General features: G+C 40.6%; 1 protein-coding gene across 2 annotated transcripts; it reads left to right on the top strand.

Moving 5' to 3' along the window:
* The first annotated feature begins 646 nt into the window (after nt 1–646).
* Nucleotides 647–18,114, top strand: c4h12orf4 (chromosome 4 C12orf4 homolog). Of its 2 annotated transcripts, XR_005206479.1 has the most exons (15): nt 647–854; nt 1,463–1,651; nt 2,107–2,252; nt 4,520–4,701; nt 5,893–5,992; nt 6,206–6,330; nt 8,009–8,115; nt 8,685–8,882; nt 9,315–9,443; nt 10,671–10,739; nt 10,913–11,115; nt 15,232–15,289; nt 15,892–15,959; nt 17,040–17,702; nt 17,757–18,114. XR_005206479.1 is itself a non-coding variant. In XM_037766080.1 (14 exons), the coding sequence occupies exons 2-14, from the start codon at nt 1,471–1,473 to the stop codon at nt 17,130–17,132; spliced, it is 1,659 nt and encodes a 552-aa protein (XP_037622008.1). In that variant the 5' UTR covers nt 647–854; nt 1,463–1,470; the 3' UTR covers nt 17,133–18,114. The 2 variants fall into 2 exon arrangements, 1 of the variants encoding a protein (XP_037622008.1); XM_037766080.1 differs by having other exon boundaries at nt 17,040–18,114.
* The last annotated feature ends 1,673 nt before the right edge of the window (nt 18,115–19,787 follow it).

Genomic DNA, 19,787 nt, shown 5'->3' with positions numbered 1-19,787 from the left:
ATCTATCTATCTATCCATCTATCTATCTATCTATCTATCTATCTATCTATCTACCTATCTGTTTATCTATCTATCTATCTATCTATCTATCTATCTATCTACCTATCTGTTTATCTATCTATCTATCTATCTATCTATCTATCTATCTATCTATCCATCTATCTATCCATCTATATCTCTCTATCTATTTATCTCTCTCTCTCTCTCTCTACCTCTCTCACTGTCTCTCTCTATCTATCTATCTATCTATCTATCTATCTATCTCTCTGTCTATCTATCTATCCATCTATATCTGTCTATCTATCTATCCATCTATATCTATCTATCTATCTATCTATCTATCTATCTATCTATCTATCTAGTATATATTATTATACTATAATGTATTATTTACATTGGGGTCACTGGTCCCACCTCCACAACTATTTTCATATAGTTCCACAGTAATTATGTCATAACAAAAATGCATTGTGTAAGAGTATCTTGTCCTATTTAATTCCTCTTTGACCCTCATAGACGGCCCTGGTAGTATGATGTGTGCCCAGCAGGGGGCGGTAGTGTCTAAAGGATAACACGCTCATCATTAGATTCGTGGCTCTGTAAATGTGCTTTATAAAGAGAACAACCCACATACAATATATACGATTTGACGAATATTAAGCCTTCAGACACATACCATAGCAATTGTGATGCAAAATTGAAAAAAAATAAGCAAACTATAGCGGAGCTTCATGTCGCGAAAGTGCGTTTCCGGTCACACAGACACACATGGTGGAGCAGTCAGCTGACTGAAACACAGCAGCAGCGTCTCTGTAGCTGGACACACAGGAAACATCACATCCATTCATTCTCAGGTAAACCTGCCGCTTACAAGACTTGTATGTTCACCAAAACAAAGCAAACAGCAATGCTCAGCTAGACATGTCCACCACAGACTGTCTCTCTGTTGTTATGTTTAGCTTCGTACCTAAACGTTAAGCTACACTGCTAGCTAGCATGGAGCTACATGTACAATAACAGCTGACACTTCACACTGATGATTAGCTACTACATATGTTTAATGTGCTATAATAATAAGAATGTGCTGATGTGTATGTATGTGCATATGTAATTGTATGAATATTTATATGCTTGTTTCTTTATTTTCCCATTCTATTGTTTTTTTATTTAAATTTTTTTAATTGTTATTATTATTATTTTTTAATTATTTATGTTTCATTGTGTTCTGCTGTCTATGATGTGAATTTCCTTTGAAAGCACTTTGTGCTTTGGGCTTGAAAAGTGCTCTATAAATAAAATGATTATTATTATTATTATTATTATTAATAATAAGGTGTCCTGGCCTCAGTATGTTGCTTGTATTATATGGGGAATGCTGTTTTCTCTGCTGTGACAGGTGATTATTTCCCCCCCCCCTGTTATATTACTTTCATTAATTTTACTGTTTCCTTCTATTTTTCAGCCGCAACCATGAAGAAGAGCAAGGGCAAAGCGAGCAGTACTGCTGAGAAGGAGTTTGTGTTTGAGTTCAGGGCAGGCAGACACAACTGTGTCCTCAAAGTGCCTCTGCAGTTTCCTGTTCAAGAGAACATCTGTGACCTTCATGGACGCCTGATGCTGCTGCATAAAATACCCTGCTACATAGAAAATGGTGAGACAAATCGATTCAAGGACCAGTCTATTTTTATTTGCTGTGTTATCCTGCTCGCAGGTGGAGGTGACTTTGTCAAATGAAATTCATATGTTTCTTTTACATTTTCATATCTGGAGCAATCCTTGCTCCACTTTCTTAAGAGGGATTTGCAGACCCCTAACTGCAGCCATCACCACGACCCTAACTGCAGCCATAAACTATCGCCTAAAAACAAGCTTTTCAAAAAAAAAATAATAATAATAATAATATCAGTCTAAACAGTTGGACAGATCAGATTGTGTTTATTTATATCTTTCTACATGCCTTCCTGGGAAAGAGAATGTATTGTCAATGTCAACATGGAATAGATCAAGCTCATTGATTTTTGCATCGTACTACTTGGCTTGCACAGAAATTAAAACATTTTTTAAATGACTGATTTTTTTGCTGTGTGTGTGCACCTCTTCCTGCAGAGCTAAAAACCTCCCTTTCCAACTTCGTCGAGGGGGAGACCATCCTGGATTATGACAGAGAGGCAGAGCTGGCCCTGCAGAGACTCACAACAGGAGATGTAGATGTGAACCAGCTCACCAACGCATGGACCAGGTCTTATGTGGAGGTGATAACACATTTCAGTATATTATTATGCCTAAAAACTAATAGTTGCTTATTACACATGCTCTCATATCAGTATCTACAGTATCATGGTTGACAGATATACTGTCATGATGTATTTTTAGATTTATTTGTATTTATCTACACTAGTGCAGTGCTCGTTCCGAGCGCGTGCCCGTCCGGAACGGGCCGATTAATTGGCCCCTGGAAGTTCCACTTCCATCGTTGTTGAGAACGATATGGCTGCTTCCGCTAAGTGTGAAGTGGATTGGATGAACGGTACTTGAGATATGCAAAGGGCAGTCATATATACATACACAGACAGACATAGAATACTTTCTCTATAGTTAGATGATGTTGCCACAGCGCCATCTGGCACAAAATTTGTCATGGTCACTCTTAGACATCACACAACACAAATGTGGTCACAATAGCAGAAAGCGTTAAGGAGATATGACGTTTTTTGTAATTTAATTTCAGCATTTGAGCTAACTTTGAAGGCCAGCTATAGCAAAACTGTATGGAGCATCAACAATCCAAAAAAGTTACTTTTTCCGGTTTGGTCCAGAGATGTTCTTTACCAAATTAGGTGACGATTGCCCAAAATTTGTAGGAGGAGTAGCAAAAAATCTGATTTGGACAACATTCATAATTCACAATTTTATTTCTGAGACTTATGGTTCAAAAATTACAGGCCATAACGTAAAGTTGATTATGAAAACGTCACCATTTGGCCAAATTGCACCACATTTAACACTGTATTCCCTCGGGTCCCCAGCAATACATCCACCAAGTGTGAAGTCCATACCGATTATATTTGATTCTATACACAAATTGCTAAAACACTCAAGGAAGATATTTCTGTGAAAAATGTCTATTATTAATGTGGACAGCTTGTTTTATTTTGGGCAGGTGTTAATTTCAGACATTGGCTGCGCAACGCACCCTGATCGTATATCCACGAGGCTACTCCATGTTTCTGTAGTATCACAGCAGTGTTTGGAAAGTGTCCTCGAATGCTCCCGCTAACTTCAGGGCAGTCATGGATCATTACAGTAATTTAAACCAAAGTAGTGCAGTGCATCTTCAAATTGATTATTCATGAGAAAAAAAATCTCATTACATAAGCCTGCGTGCTACGTTTAATGCCTCTCCATTGCACTTGGTTACACTTTGATGCATTTCTTCCTAGAGATTCATCATGTGGCGACGGGTTACACATATTTGAGAGCAGGGTCATCACTTTTATATTATTGATCAATACAAAACAGGTCTAGTGACACACAGAAGTGGACTTTGTGGTTTTCTAATTAAATCAAGAATGGTCTTCTCACATACATATTCTTTGATAGTGAACGTCTCCTATTTCATTTTTAAAGAAGAGCAATAAGATCATTTGGATTTATACTTCAAAGATCATGGGTCTCATTCAGAGGCGATTCTAGGATCAGACCTTTAGGGGGGCTCAGCCCTCAATGAGAATGTGCCCGGTAAACAGGGGTCCTTAATTTCCTGCAATCTGGTGAATTTTTATGCACCAATTTCTGCCTTTTTGGCATCAAGTTATGACGGCAATGTCTTTATTTATGTTAAAGAAAACGCAAAATTCAGGCATCAGATGCCAATTCAAAATATTCACAAAAATATAATGGAATATAATGCAGTAAGGCTCTCAGTCATTCTGTATTGCTTTTTAGGTAATTTTATGATCAAGTCAAGTTTGTTTTTATAGATCACAACTTTTGCGTTGGAAGTGGCGTACGCCTCTTTCAGGCCCCGTTTTGTGTGTACGCAACAGTTATAAATGAGTCTAAACGCTGCTGTCACTTGCTCAGCAGGTGTTTATAAAAAGACAAGGGCTGCCTCAGGTCGTGTTGTGAAGCCCCTCTGGCCCACTACACTCAGGCATTTAGGATTGGCTACCCGTTTGCATTTTACTGCAGTCACACAGAAATACACATGGAAGTTTTCCAGTGTCCATCATGTTCGTGGCCTGAAGATCCCTGAGCCTGTATAAATAGAGGTTGTTCCAGATTCTAATACTGTCCTGTTGCTTTACTAATTATGGAGGTGGTATTCAACTGTCCTAGATTATTAAACCGAGCAAAACATTCAAAATGTGTTGACATCTCATTTGGCATTGCTCTTTTGTCTTCCTGTGACCCACAATGACAGTTTTAGTTTCACACAGTGGAGCAGCCATGCAACATAGAGTAGTTGGGTTGCAATTACCATTTTTAAATTATTTTCTTTCCTCTGTCCCTGCTTCAGACTACGCTGGAGCATGCTCGGCCGGAGGAGCCCAGTTGGGATGAGGACTTTGCCGATGTTTACCATGAGCTCATCCACTCCCCTGCCTCAGATACCCTCCTCAACCTGGAGCACAACTACTTTGTTAGCATCTCCGAGCTCATCAGTGAGCGAGACATGGAGATTAAGAAGCTACAAGAGAGGTTGGTATTACGGATTATTGGATTGGATTTCCTGCACATACTGAGTTTTTGACCTCTTGTAATCACTTCATTTCTATGCAAATGGGTCTGTACTTCAAAGGGCCAGCAGACACGTTGTGTTTTGGATTAGAACTGCTTCAGAAGTGCAGCTGTCACTTTCTTTGTAAATTCACGTGCATGGCTAAAGCTGTACTCAACTTCTGTATTCTTAGCGTGCTTTCACACCCTAAACAGTTTGGTTCATTTGGACCAAGATAATAAGAAATTATACATTATTGCGTTTTAGTTCTGGTCCGGTTCAAGTTCAGAAAATCCGTGGGCGGGCATTTGATTTCCGTTAGCAGGCCCAATGTAGGCTAAACATAAGTGGCAGTGCTGGTACGTGAGTGTATTGATCAGACTGATTATACAGTTATAAGCACATCCTTCCACTCTATTTAACAAGTAAACATGACATAAACAGTGCAGCTTACCTGGACCTCTGTGGGGAGTTCCGGGGGGATCCCTGGAGCTCTATTTTGATGCTTTTTTATGCACTCTGGCACCTTATTTACATTCAAAGTACATGTATTAATCATTTGAAAACTTGAAATGCGCACCTCAAAAACTGTTCTTTACTTCCAGATTAACTATGAATTGTGATGTAAAAAATATGCAAGCTCTTTTTCTGAAGCCATCCAACCTATGGTTTTCTCAATTTGTGTTGGAACAATATTTCAGTCACCTGTCATGAATGTAGACCTTTTCATTGACATTCTGTTGCTAGGGCAATAGCCTTGGTCCACGTTTACTTCCTGTCAGCTACTGCATTAACAAACATTGGAACAAGAAATACAAAGGGCCCATTTAGAATGTTTATGTTGTCAAGTTTGGTAAGGTCCATGTGATAATTTATTTTGTTGCATTACAACCTGGAATTAAAATGGATTTTTATTTGGATTTTTTATAATGGACCTAAACAAATTAGTAAAAATTGGTGAAATGAAATTATTTTTTAGAATTTTTTTAAACTTTTTTATTTTTCATTTCACTAAATCAATTTTGACTATTTTATGTAGGTCCATTACATAAAATTCCAAGAAAAAATCCATTTAAATTTCAGGTTGTAATGCAACAAAATATTAAAAACACCAAGGGGGGTGAATACTTTTGCAGTCTAATCAAATCATTGAATATGTTTCTGTCTGGCAGGCAAGCCGCTGAAATGGACAAAGTGATGCATGAGCTGGGGAATACTCTGAGTGACCAGGATGTAAATGCAGTTGCCTCTCAACACTTTGATGCACAGCAGGTAAAAAAAATAAGTTAGGGTGCTCTGTAGCAGTGTTAAAAGCAGGTGCACCTTGATCCCAGTACAAAGTTATAATTTCACCACAGACATTTCAGGGGATTCAGTCAGTGGATTTTCCATTTACAAATTCAGATTTGCCCTAGCCTGCTCAGTCTAAATATGTTGTTGTCATATTAAAGTTCCTTAATGTTTGACTTTGTCTTCTTTGAGCAGGTGTTGGAGAACAAGTGGGCCAGCGAGCTGAAGCAAGTTTCTGGCATTCAAAAGCACGAGTATCAGGAGTGGGTCATCAGTCTTCACCAGGACCTGCAGAAATCCAACAACAGCAGCCAGATTAAGTGAGTTAGTTTGTATGTGAGACAACAGACTCATGATAACATGTTGTATATGTGTGAATACTGAAGCATGAGCTTTGTTTGTGTATCCACATCTGATATCTGTAGGCTTACTTTACACCCATATGCAGCTGAACAGGCTCTTTCATGTCTAACTTTGCACTTTCAAATCTTGGGGTAAAGCAATAGTTGATCCAAGATAATGAATGCTGGAGTCGGGTCTCTGGAGTTAGGTTCCTTACTCTTGTTTGAAGAGGAAAGCTGCAGTTCAGACACAGGTGAATACAATATGCAGATGTGGCAGCTTGGAGTGGCATTGTCAAAAGGCAGCAAGAAAACAGCACTTCATGATCTTTATTCACTGACAGTGTGACATCGGTTGGTTGATTTAAGGTCAGCTGAAGTTTATTTTTACGGTGACTTAGCATGGAAGTAAAGTAAATATTAAACCTTAAAACTTACATTGCTATAATAGGGTGATTCAAAGAGGGATCTAAATGATCAGAGGAACTTGTTAAAATGGCATGAAACTAACAAAATAAAATGCTTTAACCATTTCCACTTGGGATGCACCGATCCAACTTTTTCAGTCCCGATACCGATAGCGATACCTGGAAGAATATGAAATAATAGCATGTACCAGGGGATTCCTTAGGTTTTCCAGTTTCATATGATACCAGTACCTTCACTCTAGCTCTGAAAAAAAACCCTGAAAACTGAAAAAAGTAAAGTCAGCCGAGGGCGGCGGCAGCGCCCTCAAGGAGTGGAGGAGGTTAAATATCTCTCATGTGAATTGTGCTCCTGTAAATGTCTCACTAAATCTTGACCAGAGGTCAAACTGACCCTTAACTAACAGGATCTCAACAGCTGCACTTCTGCAGCAGTTCTAATCCAAAACACAACGTGTCTGCTGGCCCTTTGAAGTACAGACCCATTTACATAGAAATTAAGTGATTTACGAGAGGTCAAAAACTCATCTTAGTTTGACTGATGCTTAGCTTTGCAGCATTGGTTATGACTGGCATCTTTGGATAAGAAGTGGAAAAAATCTAATAGTGGTTAGCAGTAATGTGGTCCTGCAGAGTAGTGGTTTAAATTCAGGTCCTACACTCCTCTGCATATATTGGATATTCCATCAAAACACAGATACCACCAGGACCTGTATGCTAAGAGCTTCTCAGACAATGTGCTGACCCTGCATCAGTTTTTTTCTTAAGGATGAATATCATTATCTTGTTATGTGTTGGTGGAACTTAATACTTCTACATCAGCACTTTTAAAGCTGTTACCCGTAAAGGAATTCAGGTTGGATTTGTGATTCCCTTGATATTGTTTATTCATTTTTGTAATTGAAGTGCTGAAACTAAACATTTAATCCTCATAACTGAGACATAACCAACCTGTACTACATTATTTCTTGGTTTATTGTCCCATAAGTAGACACAGAAAACTGCTGCTGAATGGGTGGGTTTTTCTTTCAAAAACATGTGAAAAGTGCCCTATCTGTTCAATAATGTCTTTTTCCGGGCAGTATAAATATAATTTTAGAAAATATAAAAATGTAATGTCTGCCCTTCACTGTCGATTTTTCAGGTTTTGTCAGTTCCTGAGCCTACAACCCAGATGTACTATTTTGGATAGATACCTTTATGATTGATTTGTTTATATGATTGATTTCCAGTGAGGAGATTAAGGTGCAGCCCAGCCAGCTGTCGGAGCAGGCAGATTCTGGAGCCAGGATGTTTGAGGAGCAGCCTCAGCTGGAGGAGAGTTTTACTATACACTTAGGTGCGTGACAGATGTGATTTTAGTAACCATGTTCATAAAACACTTCTATTGCATTTGACTTTTGGTAGTATAAGTCTGTAAATATTTATGGAAAGCAGTTATAAACTACTGTACAATGTATACTATTTTCTGATTAATGTGCGAATCTGTATATTGTGTATTTATTTTATATATAAAAAGAAAAATATATATGTGTGTTTGTATATACACCAATCAGCCATAACATTATGACCACTGACCAAGCCCAGGAGGCAACAACAGCTGTCAGTGTGCTGACTTGACTATGACTTCCTCAAAGCGGCATGTGATTATCATAAAGTGGGCATGTCTGTAAAGGGGAGACTCAGGGGTACCCATAGAACCATTTTCAGATCAAGGGACCCCTCCTTTGCGACGCTTAAGTATGACATATACATACATACAGTACCACATTGGTACCAATGGATTCCTCAGGTTTTCTAGTTTCATATGATGCCAGTATCTTCACTCCAGCTTTAAAATTGAGCCCACCACAACCTAAAAAACGCAAGTTGCGTTAATGCGTTACAAAAATGTCTATCTGTGTTCAGGAGCACAACTGAAGACGATGCACAACCTGCGGCTGGTCCGGGCAGACGTGCTGGACTTCTGTAAGCACCGGCGGCACGGCAGCGGCGGAGCAAAGCTCAGGCGGCTGCAGACGGCCCTTTCACTCTACTCCTCCTCACTCTGTGGTCTGGTGTTGTTGGTCGACAACAGGGTCAACTCCTACAGCGGCATCAAGAGAGGTCAGGGGACATATTTATCTTCATAGAGATGTTATCACTTGGACAACCTTGTTGTTGTTTTGTAGAAAGATGAAAGTTTGCATTTGACCGTCTCTTGCTGGTTGGTCAACATGTTTACATTTTCCACAATAATTCTAGCAGTGCTTTATGTTTTTGCACCATTGAATGTAACATTTTGTTTTGGTCCTACTCACAACTCCCTCTGATTATCTCTCACTTTTACTGTGAGAATAACACTATAAATCATTTAAAGAGGAGTGAAAGTCATCTTTAAAGGAATTGTTTAAAGACTAGGCACTCCATTCACCTTTAGTTAGAGTACAGTATGGAGACGTAGTAACTCAGAAGAGCTCTGGCTGGATATTATAAATTATATATAACTTTAACTTCATGCATCATTTCATCCCTGTCCTGTTCTGTGTTGACCCTCAGACTTTGCAACTGTGGCAAAGGAGTGTACAGACTTCCACTTTCCCTGTCTGGAGGCGCAGCTGGACGAGGTGCAGCAGGTGGTGCTCTATGCCAGAGCCCAGCGGAGCAGCAAGCAGAAAGAACAGCCTGGTTAGACTTTTAGCTGCTCCATTACAGCTATAATGTAGACAGAGCATTCAAAGAGGATTAGAAAGAGAAAAGCAAGACTGATGAGACTGAGGCTTCCACGAATCTCATCCATTTCACCAGAAAATACAGCCAACAATGCAATACAAAGTGCTTTAAGTGTCAATTCTTAAAGGTGTTTCATTTCCATTTTTTTCAAATGGAAAAATCCACTCAGCCGTGAGCAAAAAGCAGTGACGTAGGTTATCAAAGTAAGCTAATCAATAAGGTTATGAATAATGTGAACGGCAGCACTAGCTGAGTCAAAGTTAGCTGTGCTTTGGAAATAACTGAAAGGGTTAGTTCAGATTTTTTTAAGTTGTCTGCGAGGTCAAATTATTATTTTTGCGAATGGAGTCTGGTGGCTTTGAAGAGAGCGATATAACGGCTTCAGTTCCCTGTCAGAAAGAGCTGTCTGATGGCGTGGTAAAGCGGCTGTAGATGGGAGCAGAGAAACGTATTTTAGCCACCTAAAGAAAAAAATCGATATCAGTTGAAGTGTATGATATATTTAGAATATTTTTTTTCTGGGAATGTTGCCACAGACAACCAGTTTGTAATACTGCAAATATATATAAATATTGCAATACTTTCATCAGTGGGCCATAGGCTCAATAGATAGTGACTTAACGGACATTTGATTATATGAAAAACTTTGAGATTGCCACTTAAACTAATATTGTTGATCACAGCCTTGTTTAGCAGTGCCACAGAGACACAAAGCTACAAGATACGTAAGTGGTTGTAGGATCTTAAGAGTGGTTTGTTTTGCCTATGTTCCTCTCAGCATACAGAATATACTGAGGTTGAAGTTAAGTTCTAATTTACCTGGTTTGATGTTTAGTAAGACAAGAAAAAACACCTATATCTCTTACATGAGAATAAAATTCAAGCTTTTCAGTACAGAAACATTACACTGCAAAAGATTTCACAGAGTTGGAAAATGTCAGCGACATGTCGTCAGTATGAGTGGGGGATTTTATAGTCAGGAAGTCGAAGACACTTTACATTACTGCCACCGCATTGACGGAAAAACTGTGTCCAGATCCTTATCACAGCATCGGTTGAGTGGTTCGTGGAGTAGAGCTGTATATAGAAACATTCTTTCTAGGTTACAAACCTTTCAGGGAAAGTCTGAGCTGTTTTTACATACTGATTTTCATTGTATTTTTTCAATGTTTATCCTTACAGAGATTCTGAGGAATGGAGGTGACGATAAGAGCAAAAATCTCGAAAGAAATCCATCCAACATCTTACCAGGTAATGGATATCGATATATGTTGTACACTGACTCCTATTCAGATTAAGAGAGTAAAGAATCACTGATTCGTTGATTTATCCCACATTGTTCATCAGTATTATTTTTTGACCACGCTAGTTCTGCATACCGTTTTCTCAATATCGCACTCTGTACCTGCTGCGTCTCTCTCAAGGTGAGTTTTACATCTCGCGGCACTCCAACCTGTCAGAGGTCCATGTTGTCTTCCACCTGTGTGTGGACGACAACGTGCGTTCAGGGAACATCACGGCCCGGGACCCGGCCATCATGGGCTTGAGAAACATCCTGAAGGTCTGCTGCACACATGACGTCACCACCGTCACAGTCCCTCTGCTGCTGGTCCACGACATGTCGGAGGTAAGAGTCGCTGAGAGCACTGTGAACACTGGCTTGTATGGATGATGTTGTAATATGCACGTTCTTTGTCCACCAGACTCCACACACACTCACACACTTCATAAGGGTTATAATAATGTAGTAATGTGATGCTTCAAGGGAATAATTAAACCCATTGAAAATTCAGTTATCCTCTCACCCCCATGTTTGTTCAAACATTGTTTAAGTTTGTAGGACCAACAAACATACAGTGAGTCAGTTCTTCAGCACCTTGAAAACCGTCTGAAAAGTGAAGCCAATGCTGAAGTGCCTTAAACAAGCATTCTTTCTAACAGCCAGCAGGGGGCGACTCCTCTGGTTGTAAAAATAAATCTGATTGTATAGAAGTCTATGAGAAAATTACCCTATTTTTCAAATGATTTATTACCTCAGTAAACATGAGTTTATGGTCTCAATCGCTAGTTGCAAGTCTTCTACAAAACAGCATGATGTTCATTTAGTAAATTATGGTCCCATTTAGAGTAAAATAGACCATAAAGCAGGGTATGCTTTAGGGAGCGGCTACCTTGTGATTGACAGGTTGCTATCACAGCGTTCAGCTGTACTTAGCTCCAGCCTCTCGTGTCACTTCTGGTTGCAAAAAAACAAGGTGGCGACGGCCAAAATGCCGAACTCGAGGCTTCAAAACTGCAGTCTACAAACCAATGAGTGATGTCACGGTCGGTGACTACATCCAGCCAACAGGGGGCGATCAATATGTTTTGTCTTCACGTTTGGGGTCATCTTTATGTACAGTTTATGATGGAAATAGGTAGCTAAAGATAATGGATAAACAGTTGAAATAAGCTAAAAGTAAGTAGTAACTTTTGCCACTCCAAGTGGTAGTAGTATGAATGCAAACCAAGCACAGTTCAATGCTGAGGTTGGTGAACTCCCAAGAGTTCAGGGGTTACTTTCGGCTACAGAACATCACCCCAGACGCTGATATGGAGTCACTGTTGCTCAACGACACCTCAGCTGGGTAGATTCAGCTCTTGAACCTTCATCATTAACCGTCTCAGCATAATCTTCTATCTGCTTTGGTCTTGTACCTCTGTGATAATCCCAAATAGTGTAGGATTGTTTGTGGTAGATACTACACGGGGACGAAAACCTGCTGGCTACACAAGTTTCCGTGTCCCTAACTGATGGCATATTCCCAATTTCTTCCCTTTCATTCTGCCACTGCTTGTTTATGCGCTGCATCCTCAGCTTTGGTCTGGCTTGTCAGGCACTGTCTGTGAATTCAGCCTACAACTTAACATATCCCAGGTTTAAACTCAGGAGGGCAAAGTAGAGAGCCGTGAACTCTTGTGTTTACTTAGTACCTCAGAGTGTATGTGCAGCAGCACTCTGTCCTCTCACACAGTAGAGTAGAGTTACAGGGGGAGCTTTCAGTGACTGATGAACTGAGTTTAGCCAAATCTCCCATCACAATAAGGTGGATTTTTTCTTTTATATCTGGAAATTGGAAAATATTTTTTTTATTCTTTGGATTATTCTATTATTCTATCTCTGCTGAATATTAATGGGAAGGGGATTTTCTTTCAACCTGAAGAGCAGCTCCTTCATAGTTCTTCAACTGAACAAAAATTAAAACATAATAAACTGAGAATCCCATAAGATGGAAAGTAAATTCTCATCAAGCCTCTGTCTGGAGTGCACTCACGCCACAACATGCCCGGCCCAATTTTTTCTTCTCATGTCTAATCAGGAGTCTTTGTTTCCATAACCAAAGACTTGTAGCTTTTGAAGCCTCAGGAACCAGAGGAACTTTAAGTGATGGCTTCTGGTTCCACATCAAAACCTTCCATCTGTCATCTTCCTCTCAGTCTTGTTTGCCGTTTCGTGGAGATGTTTGCCTGTTTGTACAAGCCCTATTCTTGTGTTTTGGCGTTGAAAACAACTGCCATAGTTTGTCTGTTTGATGAACTGTAGGCTGCAATCAAAACATAACAGGGCTGCGCCTCTTATTCTTATTTTTGGATGTTTTTCTTTTTTCCGCCTGAGCGTTTAAGACTTTGATGAAAAAGGAACCCAGAAGAATTGTTTAATTACACTATAATACAGGGAGGAAATTGAAAACTCTGCTAACCAATTTGGAGTGCCAGTTTCCAGACAGTGACACTTATGCAATTTGACAACCGTTATGTTCATTTTTCTGGTTGTAAGAAATGCATCTTCATGCCTCAATTGCAAAAACTCTTTAAGTATACCATCCTATTGTTTACGCGTCAAAGACCCATTGCTCAAGCCTGTGCAGTTTTATCTCGAAGGCAGACCGGTTAGTGGGTGACGCAGTTCACACAGGTCTAAACATGGGCCTCGATGACACCACTTCATGGATTCAGTTAGTTGATTTGAAATGGGTGCGACACATTTGTTAGTGGGAGAAAGGCTGTGTGCGTGTGTGTGTGTGTGTGTGTGTGTGTGTGTGTGGGGCAGAGACTCAACCTAGCTGATGCTGTGAGCAAAGGTTGACTGTAGGGATGAGGGCATGCTGAGGTCACACTGTGTGCAGCCAGCAGCCTGGAAGCAAACACACTTCTAACTATATAGCGAAGAATCTTTGTCTATCTTTCTTTCTGTATGTCCTTTGCATATCTCGAGAACCTCTCATCTGATCTACTTCACACTTGGTGGGTGTATTGCTGGGGACCCAAGGGAGTGCAGTGTCAAATGTGGTGCAATTTGACTAGATGCTGGTGCTATAACAATTAGTTTTACGTTTTTTCCTGTAACTTATGAACTGTAACTCTCAGAAACAAAATGTTTCTCATTTTCCTGGATCCTGTGGGTCCAAACCATAGATGTGTTATAAAGAGAACTGGATACAGCGTTGGAGGCGGGCTACCGTTCATTCCTATGAGAGTTGCTCAGTGGCGTATGAAGCCAAAATGGCCCGACTGCCGAGTGATGAAGTACCCGGATCATCCGGCGATCTTCCGCATCCATTCGGCCCAAAGAGCATGCTCAGTAGCGTTTCCTTTAACTTCGCCTCCCAGCCCTCGCTCCAGCCTCGGTCTGGGTCTCATTCACATGAACGGAGGAAAGGAAATAACTCTGGATCCGGCTATTAGTGCATTTTACAACTTTTAGGACCTAATGATTTAAATAAGGGCGATTCCTGTGCTCATACTGGGAAGTTGACTTACCATTACAGACTTTTCTTTCCCAATGTAAGTCTAGGAACAAGTCTTTTGGGCCCAATGGCATCAATTGACAGACACAGAAGTTGTAATTCCACCAGTTGGCCGCTACGAAATTCTGCTTCAAAACCCGGGCTCTCTTCGATTGGAGCTTGGTCCAAACGAATCTATCCATATAACCCTAACCCTAACCCACGCCCATTTGCTTCTAGACTGATTTTCCGCATTTTTGAATTGTGTTCAAATCAGATTTTTTTGCTGCTTCTCCTACAAATTTTGAGCAATCGTCACCAAATGTGGTACAGAACATCTTTAGACCAAGCCAGAAACGGTTACTTTTTTAGATTGTTGATGTCCCATACAGTTTTCCTTTAGCTGGCCCTCAAAGTTACCTCAAATGCTGTGGGCAGAGCTTATATTATCAAAAAATGGCATATCTCCTGAACGCTTTGTGCTATTGCGACCACATTTGGTGGACACGTGTAGATATGATGTCTGAGTGACCGTGACACATTTGGTGCCATTTGGCCATTAGGTGACGCTGTAGCAGCATCATCTAACTATAAATTAAGGAATCTCTGTCTGTCTGTCTGTCTGTGTATGTATGTATGTATGTATGACTGACTGTCCTTTGTATACCTTGAGAACCGTTAAGCCATACCACGGTTCTCAACAACGCTGCAAGCAGAACTTCTGAGGACCAAGCAATTGGCCCGTTCTGGACGGGCACGTGCCCTGAATGGGCACTGCACTAGTAAAACTAAAGGGGCACATTTGGTGTGTAGATACAGTTGCCTGACAGGAGACTTTGCGTTTGACCTTGTCAATATGTAATATATACAGTATCTAATTTGCACACCTGTGGAAGACTAGGTAGGTATGTAACGTATCACAAATTTAACTGTTAACTTTTTAGATTTGTATTCTCATTTCTCTTCTCTCTCTGCAGGAGATGACCATACCGTGGTGTCTTAAGAGAGCAGAGCTGGTATTCAAATGTGTCAAAGGTAAGATGAAATTATTTTTAGTCAAGGAATTATTATTTGAGCAATTATGATACCCCGACACACATCGACACTGTTAAAAGAGCAAGTTACATTGCCCCTTGTATATTCCCCATTCTGCTGTATATTGGCATATATTTTCATAAATGACTATCCAAATGTAAACAGCATGACTTGTGATGATATGCAGTAATTCCAGCTGACGTTTGATAGCAGAGATCTGTCAACCCCAAGCCTACAGCCTTTTTTTAAAAAAAACATGAGGTCTTGTTTTCATTCTCTCACAGTCAAAGAGCAAGAGATTGTTTTTTTTTAGCTGAACTCACTCTTTGAAGAGATAGACTTACCAGCGTGTCCACTGACAGTGTTGTACATTTTACATAATGCACAGCTGAGGAAAAATGTAATATGTTGCAACTAAGAGACACAAACCCAGATAGGGCGATGCGGCACCGCCCTGAAGGCCAGCTGTGCATGTGATTATCATGAAGTGGGCTTGTCTGTAAAGGGGAGGCTCGTGGCGTTTAAACGAATTTGGGATAACACGTTATTATCGCGTTAACTTTGACAGCCCCACACTGAACATTTGCTTTTTTTATTTGTAGGCTTCATGATGGAGATGGCCTCATGGGACGGAGGAATATCACGCACAGTCCAGTTTCTAGTGCCAAAGGTGAGAGCAGAGTGTAATACCTATATTTTTGGTTTTGCAACTTTTAGCTGAGGCGATGAACAATTATTATTTTTTGAGTAATTGCTTGCCAACAAATCTCTCTGTTAATTCAACAGAAATGTATACTTGAGGCCTTGCATGTACACAACATCACACATGGCTTTGCTGTACATAGCTTTGAACGCAGGCAGTGAAGCGAGACTATTTGAAAAGCACGCCATAAATCAGAGATTATAGAGCTTTAGGTTCTCGACCAGTGTTTACACTACCGTGATGAAAGAAAGCTCAGAGACTCATCCATTTAGCTGTGTGATAAGCGATTGGATTAACGTGTAGCTGGGGTAGCACTGAGGCGTAATATTGAACTTCAGGTCTTACCTTATGTCAAAGGAAAAGGAAAAACATCAGGTTTTCTGTCATATTTCCGAGTAGTTGTGACTTCAGCGCTGGATGAAGCTTAACTGTTATTTTATTTCGGGCTTATCTGGATGTTGTATGCCTATAGCTTTTGTGGTTTGTCAGGAAGGCAGCAGAGCTTATAGCACGATCTCATGTTGACAGGTTAAGACGATAAAACCAGCGGCATCAAAGGACTCCGACTGTATTGGCTTCCCGTCAGCTACATTCTCAGACACCATTCAAAATAGCACCTCTGAAACAACATTGTTTTCTGTGCCTCAAAGAGACGCGTTGGCTAAATATACGCTCCGTGTTTGCGTGCGGATGAATGATGCGTGAATGCTTAAAGATTAATACTTAACATTCTTATTTGACGGGTGGCGATGCTTAGAGTGACACAGTATGTTCCCCTGTTAAAGTCACAGCTGCCGGAGCTCACATCATTTCAGCGTCTTGACTACTGTTCCCTCAGGGGGGAAAAAAAGACCCTGTGATGTTGAACTAAAGGACACCGCAGGAGCTGTTAACACTTGGCTGTACACAAACAGTCCAGATGTATTTTTGAAAAGGTTTCAATGTGTACAAGAGGTGTTGTTTTTTACATTGGTGCTGCACAAATCTCCATCCCTTGCTGCTCACTAATCCTGGCTGTGTCTTTGTGTGTCTCTTTTGTATTGACAGAGTATCTCAGAGGAGATGTTCTACCAGCTGAGCAACATGCTGCCTCAGATCTTCCGCGTTTCCTCCACCCTAACTCTCACCTCAAAGCACTGATGGATAGAGATGCACCATGTTGCATCCTCAAGGCATTCGGACTAACTCATTTATTTTAACAATTATACAGACAAGGTATATTTCTTTGTCTTTTTTTCAGGACCTGTAGATTAAAACAGTGGAGATTTAGAGGAGAAGTAGCACATAGGCCCCATTCATTCAAATGGGGTCAACATAATATGGTGGCATTAAAGCACTTACAGTAGAGGTGCAAAGAGGATTTTAAATGAGAAGAGACATTTGTATGCAATTGGTGAGCCTTGTTATTTTTGCACCTTCCAAAGCTACACGCGCTGTAAATACGTCTTACCAAAAGAGGACTAGATTCAGTGGCTCATCACCAAAGCAGCTGCTGCAATGATCATTTCAAGCCTCCGGGGTGCGGTTCTGGTGACAGAGTTTTATTACATCAGCCACCAGCGCTGCAAGTATTCCAGTTTTCCTGTAAAGCTGCAATCTGTAACATCCCGCACGTTTGAGCTACAGCATAATGGTAGTAGAAGGGAGCCAGCATGCTGGGGAAACTCCCGCACGATTGTTGAGGTTAGGCATTGACCTCGATTGGTTATGGTTAGGCATTGAGTTTGAATGGTTAAGGTTAAGCATTGACCTCGAATGATTAAGGTTAGGCATTGACCTCGAATGGTTGAAGTTAGGATAGGTTGTCAGGCAGCGAGTCTCACGAGAGTGTTTGTAAGTTTTTGCAGATCTCAGATCAGATTTCGCAATTTGCGGGCTCCCTCCAAGAACCCAGCATAATGGAGAATGTTGCATTGGTGAAGTTGTTTTAACTGGCTGTGAAAATGCGATCAATGGAGCAGATGAAGTAGATGTGAAAACGCAGTGATGAAGCTGGATAGAACTGGCAATTGACCGATCCTAAGTCCCGCCCCCCCCTAGTTACTGTTGCTAGGTCGGACAAGCTTGATAAAAAGAAACATACTTCAAAATACTTCGGGGCGGCATGAAGCATATAATATTACAAAAAGTAAGAAAAGCAGACGAAATCATGCAGGTCCACCAGAAACTCAGCACTCCAGCGGGGCCTTCCGGCAGTGACCTGCTGTCGGAACTCCAGTGGGTTCACCTTGCTGCTCCGCCGGTCCCCGCTGGGGGCCAACACCACGCTGCTGGAGGCACAGGCTGTATTGGAGGGAAAGGAGGCACTGGAGAACCAGAACCATGATGGCCTGGGGTAGACTGTCGGACCCTGCAGCAGTAAAATTCGAGTTTTTTTTAAAGGGACTACGGTGCTCGGAAATACTACTGCTTTTTTCCACAGGGGCCGCAAAAAACAAACAATTGTAGTAACTGTGACTATATACAATGTCATGTGTCTGTGAAGATTGTGACACCAATGTAATGTGACTTACATAGTGATATTACCTTTGAATAGACGTAGCATAGCCTAACAAAGTACTGTACATGTATAACCCAACAGGAACCCGAGGTTCTGCCGGGTTCCAAACTTGCTCAATTGTTATTGGAGCATACAGCGAAAAGGGGTAGGAAGACTTGGGAAGGGTAAATTGGACAGGTGTGACCTAACTGCATTAGCAACCACGCTAAATGTTACTTTTGTAGTGTTTTTATCATACAAATGGATGTAATAACAGTATGTTGATTCTAAAAAAAAATTATATATATATCATAGATCTCCACTTTAAATCTTTTTTGTTTTGTTTTGATGGACAGTATGAGGTCCCTGTCAACATCACATTTCATCTGTTGAATGTTCATGAATTAGTCCTTATGTGTGCTCTCACAGTTCAACAATCATATGAGATTTTGCAGTCCAAACCAATGCATAATTGGCTTCATATTTGGAGGCTGATTTGTCCAGAAACAAGTGACATAAACTTGGCTCCACTGGTCCTAAAGACGAATGGCGTTGCTGCTGAGATGAGCAACGCGCAGGTGTTCATTGTGCTGCATTGCAGTGAGTTGTAGTGAGGATCACTCTTGGTGTGTGTGAGTGAGTGTGTGTGGTCCCTCCCCTCTACCTCTGTAACAGCAGATGGCACTGTTCCTAAAGACAAATATGTGAAAAGGGTGAATACAGGCACATACACACTTCTCTTATTAAACGAGATGAAGTTTAAACAAGTGTCTACTGCTCGTTGAAATTCATCTCAAGAAATATTTGTCGACATTCATAAATGGTCTTGTATCTTCAGTGGTAAATGTTTGTCAAATGTGTTGAACACTTGAACCTAATCAGATGTGTATTCTGTATATTTACTGTTTACATTTTTATGTTTTAATAAAAAAAAAAAAAAAAACTGATTTGATGTAAATTCTTCATGAAAGCCATCATAAGCTCTTGACAGACTTTCACATTTTGGCTGATGACGTTTTTTCTCCCCTCTGCCAACAGTGATAGTGGCATTTGGTTCAGCGTTTCATTTGGTGTTGATGGGTTATCCACAGGCACATAATCTCTCTGAAGTTAATAATCCATGTCATTCATTGGAATTACATTCCTCCTACATCTAATGGTGGCCTATAAGCCATTTCAGACAGACTGAAATCAATTCAGCTTGACAGGAAGTTTTGCCACAACCACGCTCAGCGGTGGTATTAGGAAGATTAAAAGAGTTGCGAGTGTGGCAATCAAAGCAAGTTGCCTTCTCTTCTTTCATGATAAACAAGAAG

This window comes from Sebastes umbrosus, chromosome 4 (genome assembly GCF_015220745.1).
Source record: "Sebastes umbrosus isolate fSebUmb1 chromosome 4, fSebUmb1.pri, whole genome shotgun sequence".
NCBI lineage: Eukaryota > Metazoa > Chordata > Actinopteri > Perciformes > Sebastidae > Sebastes > Sebastes umbrosus.
Note: the sequence above shows the minus strand (reverse complement) of the source record. Positions and strands in the feature narration are given on the sequence as shown.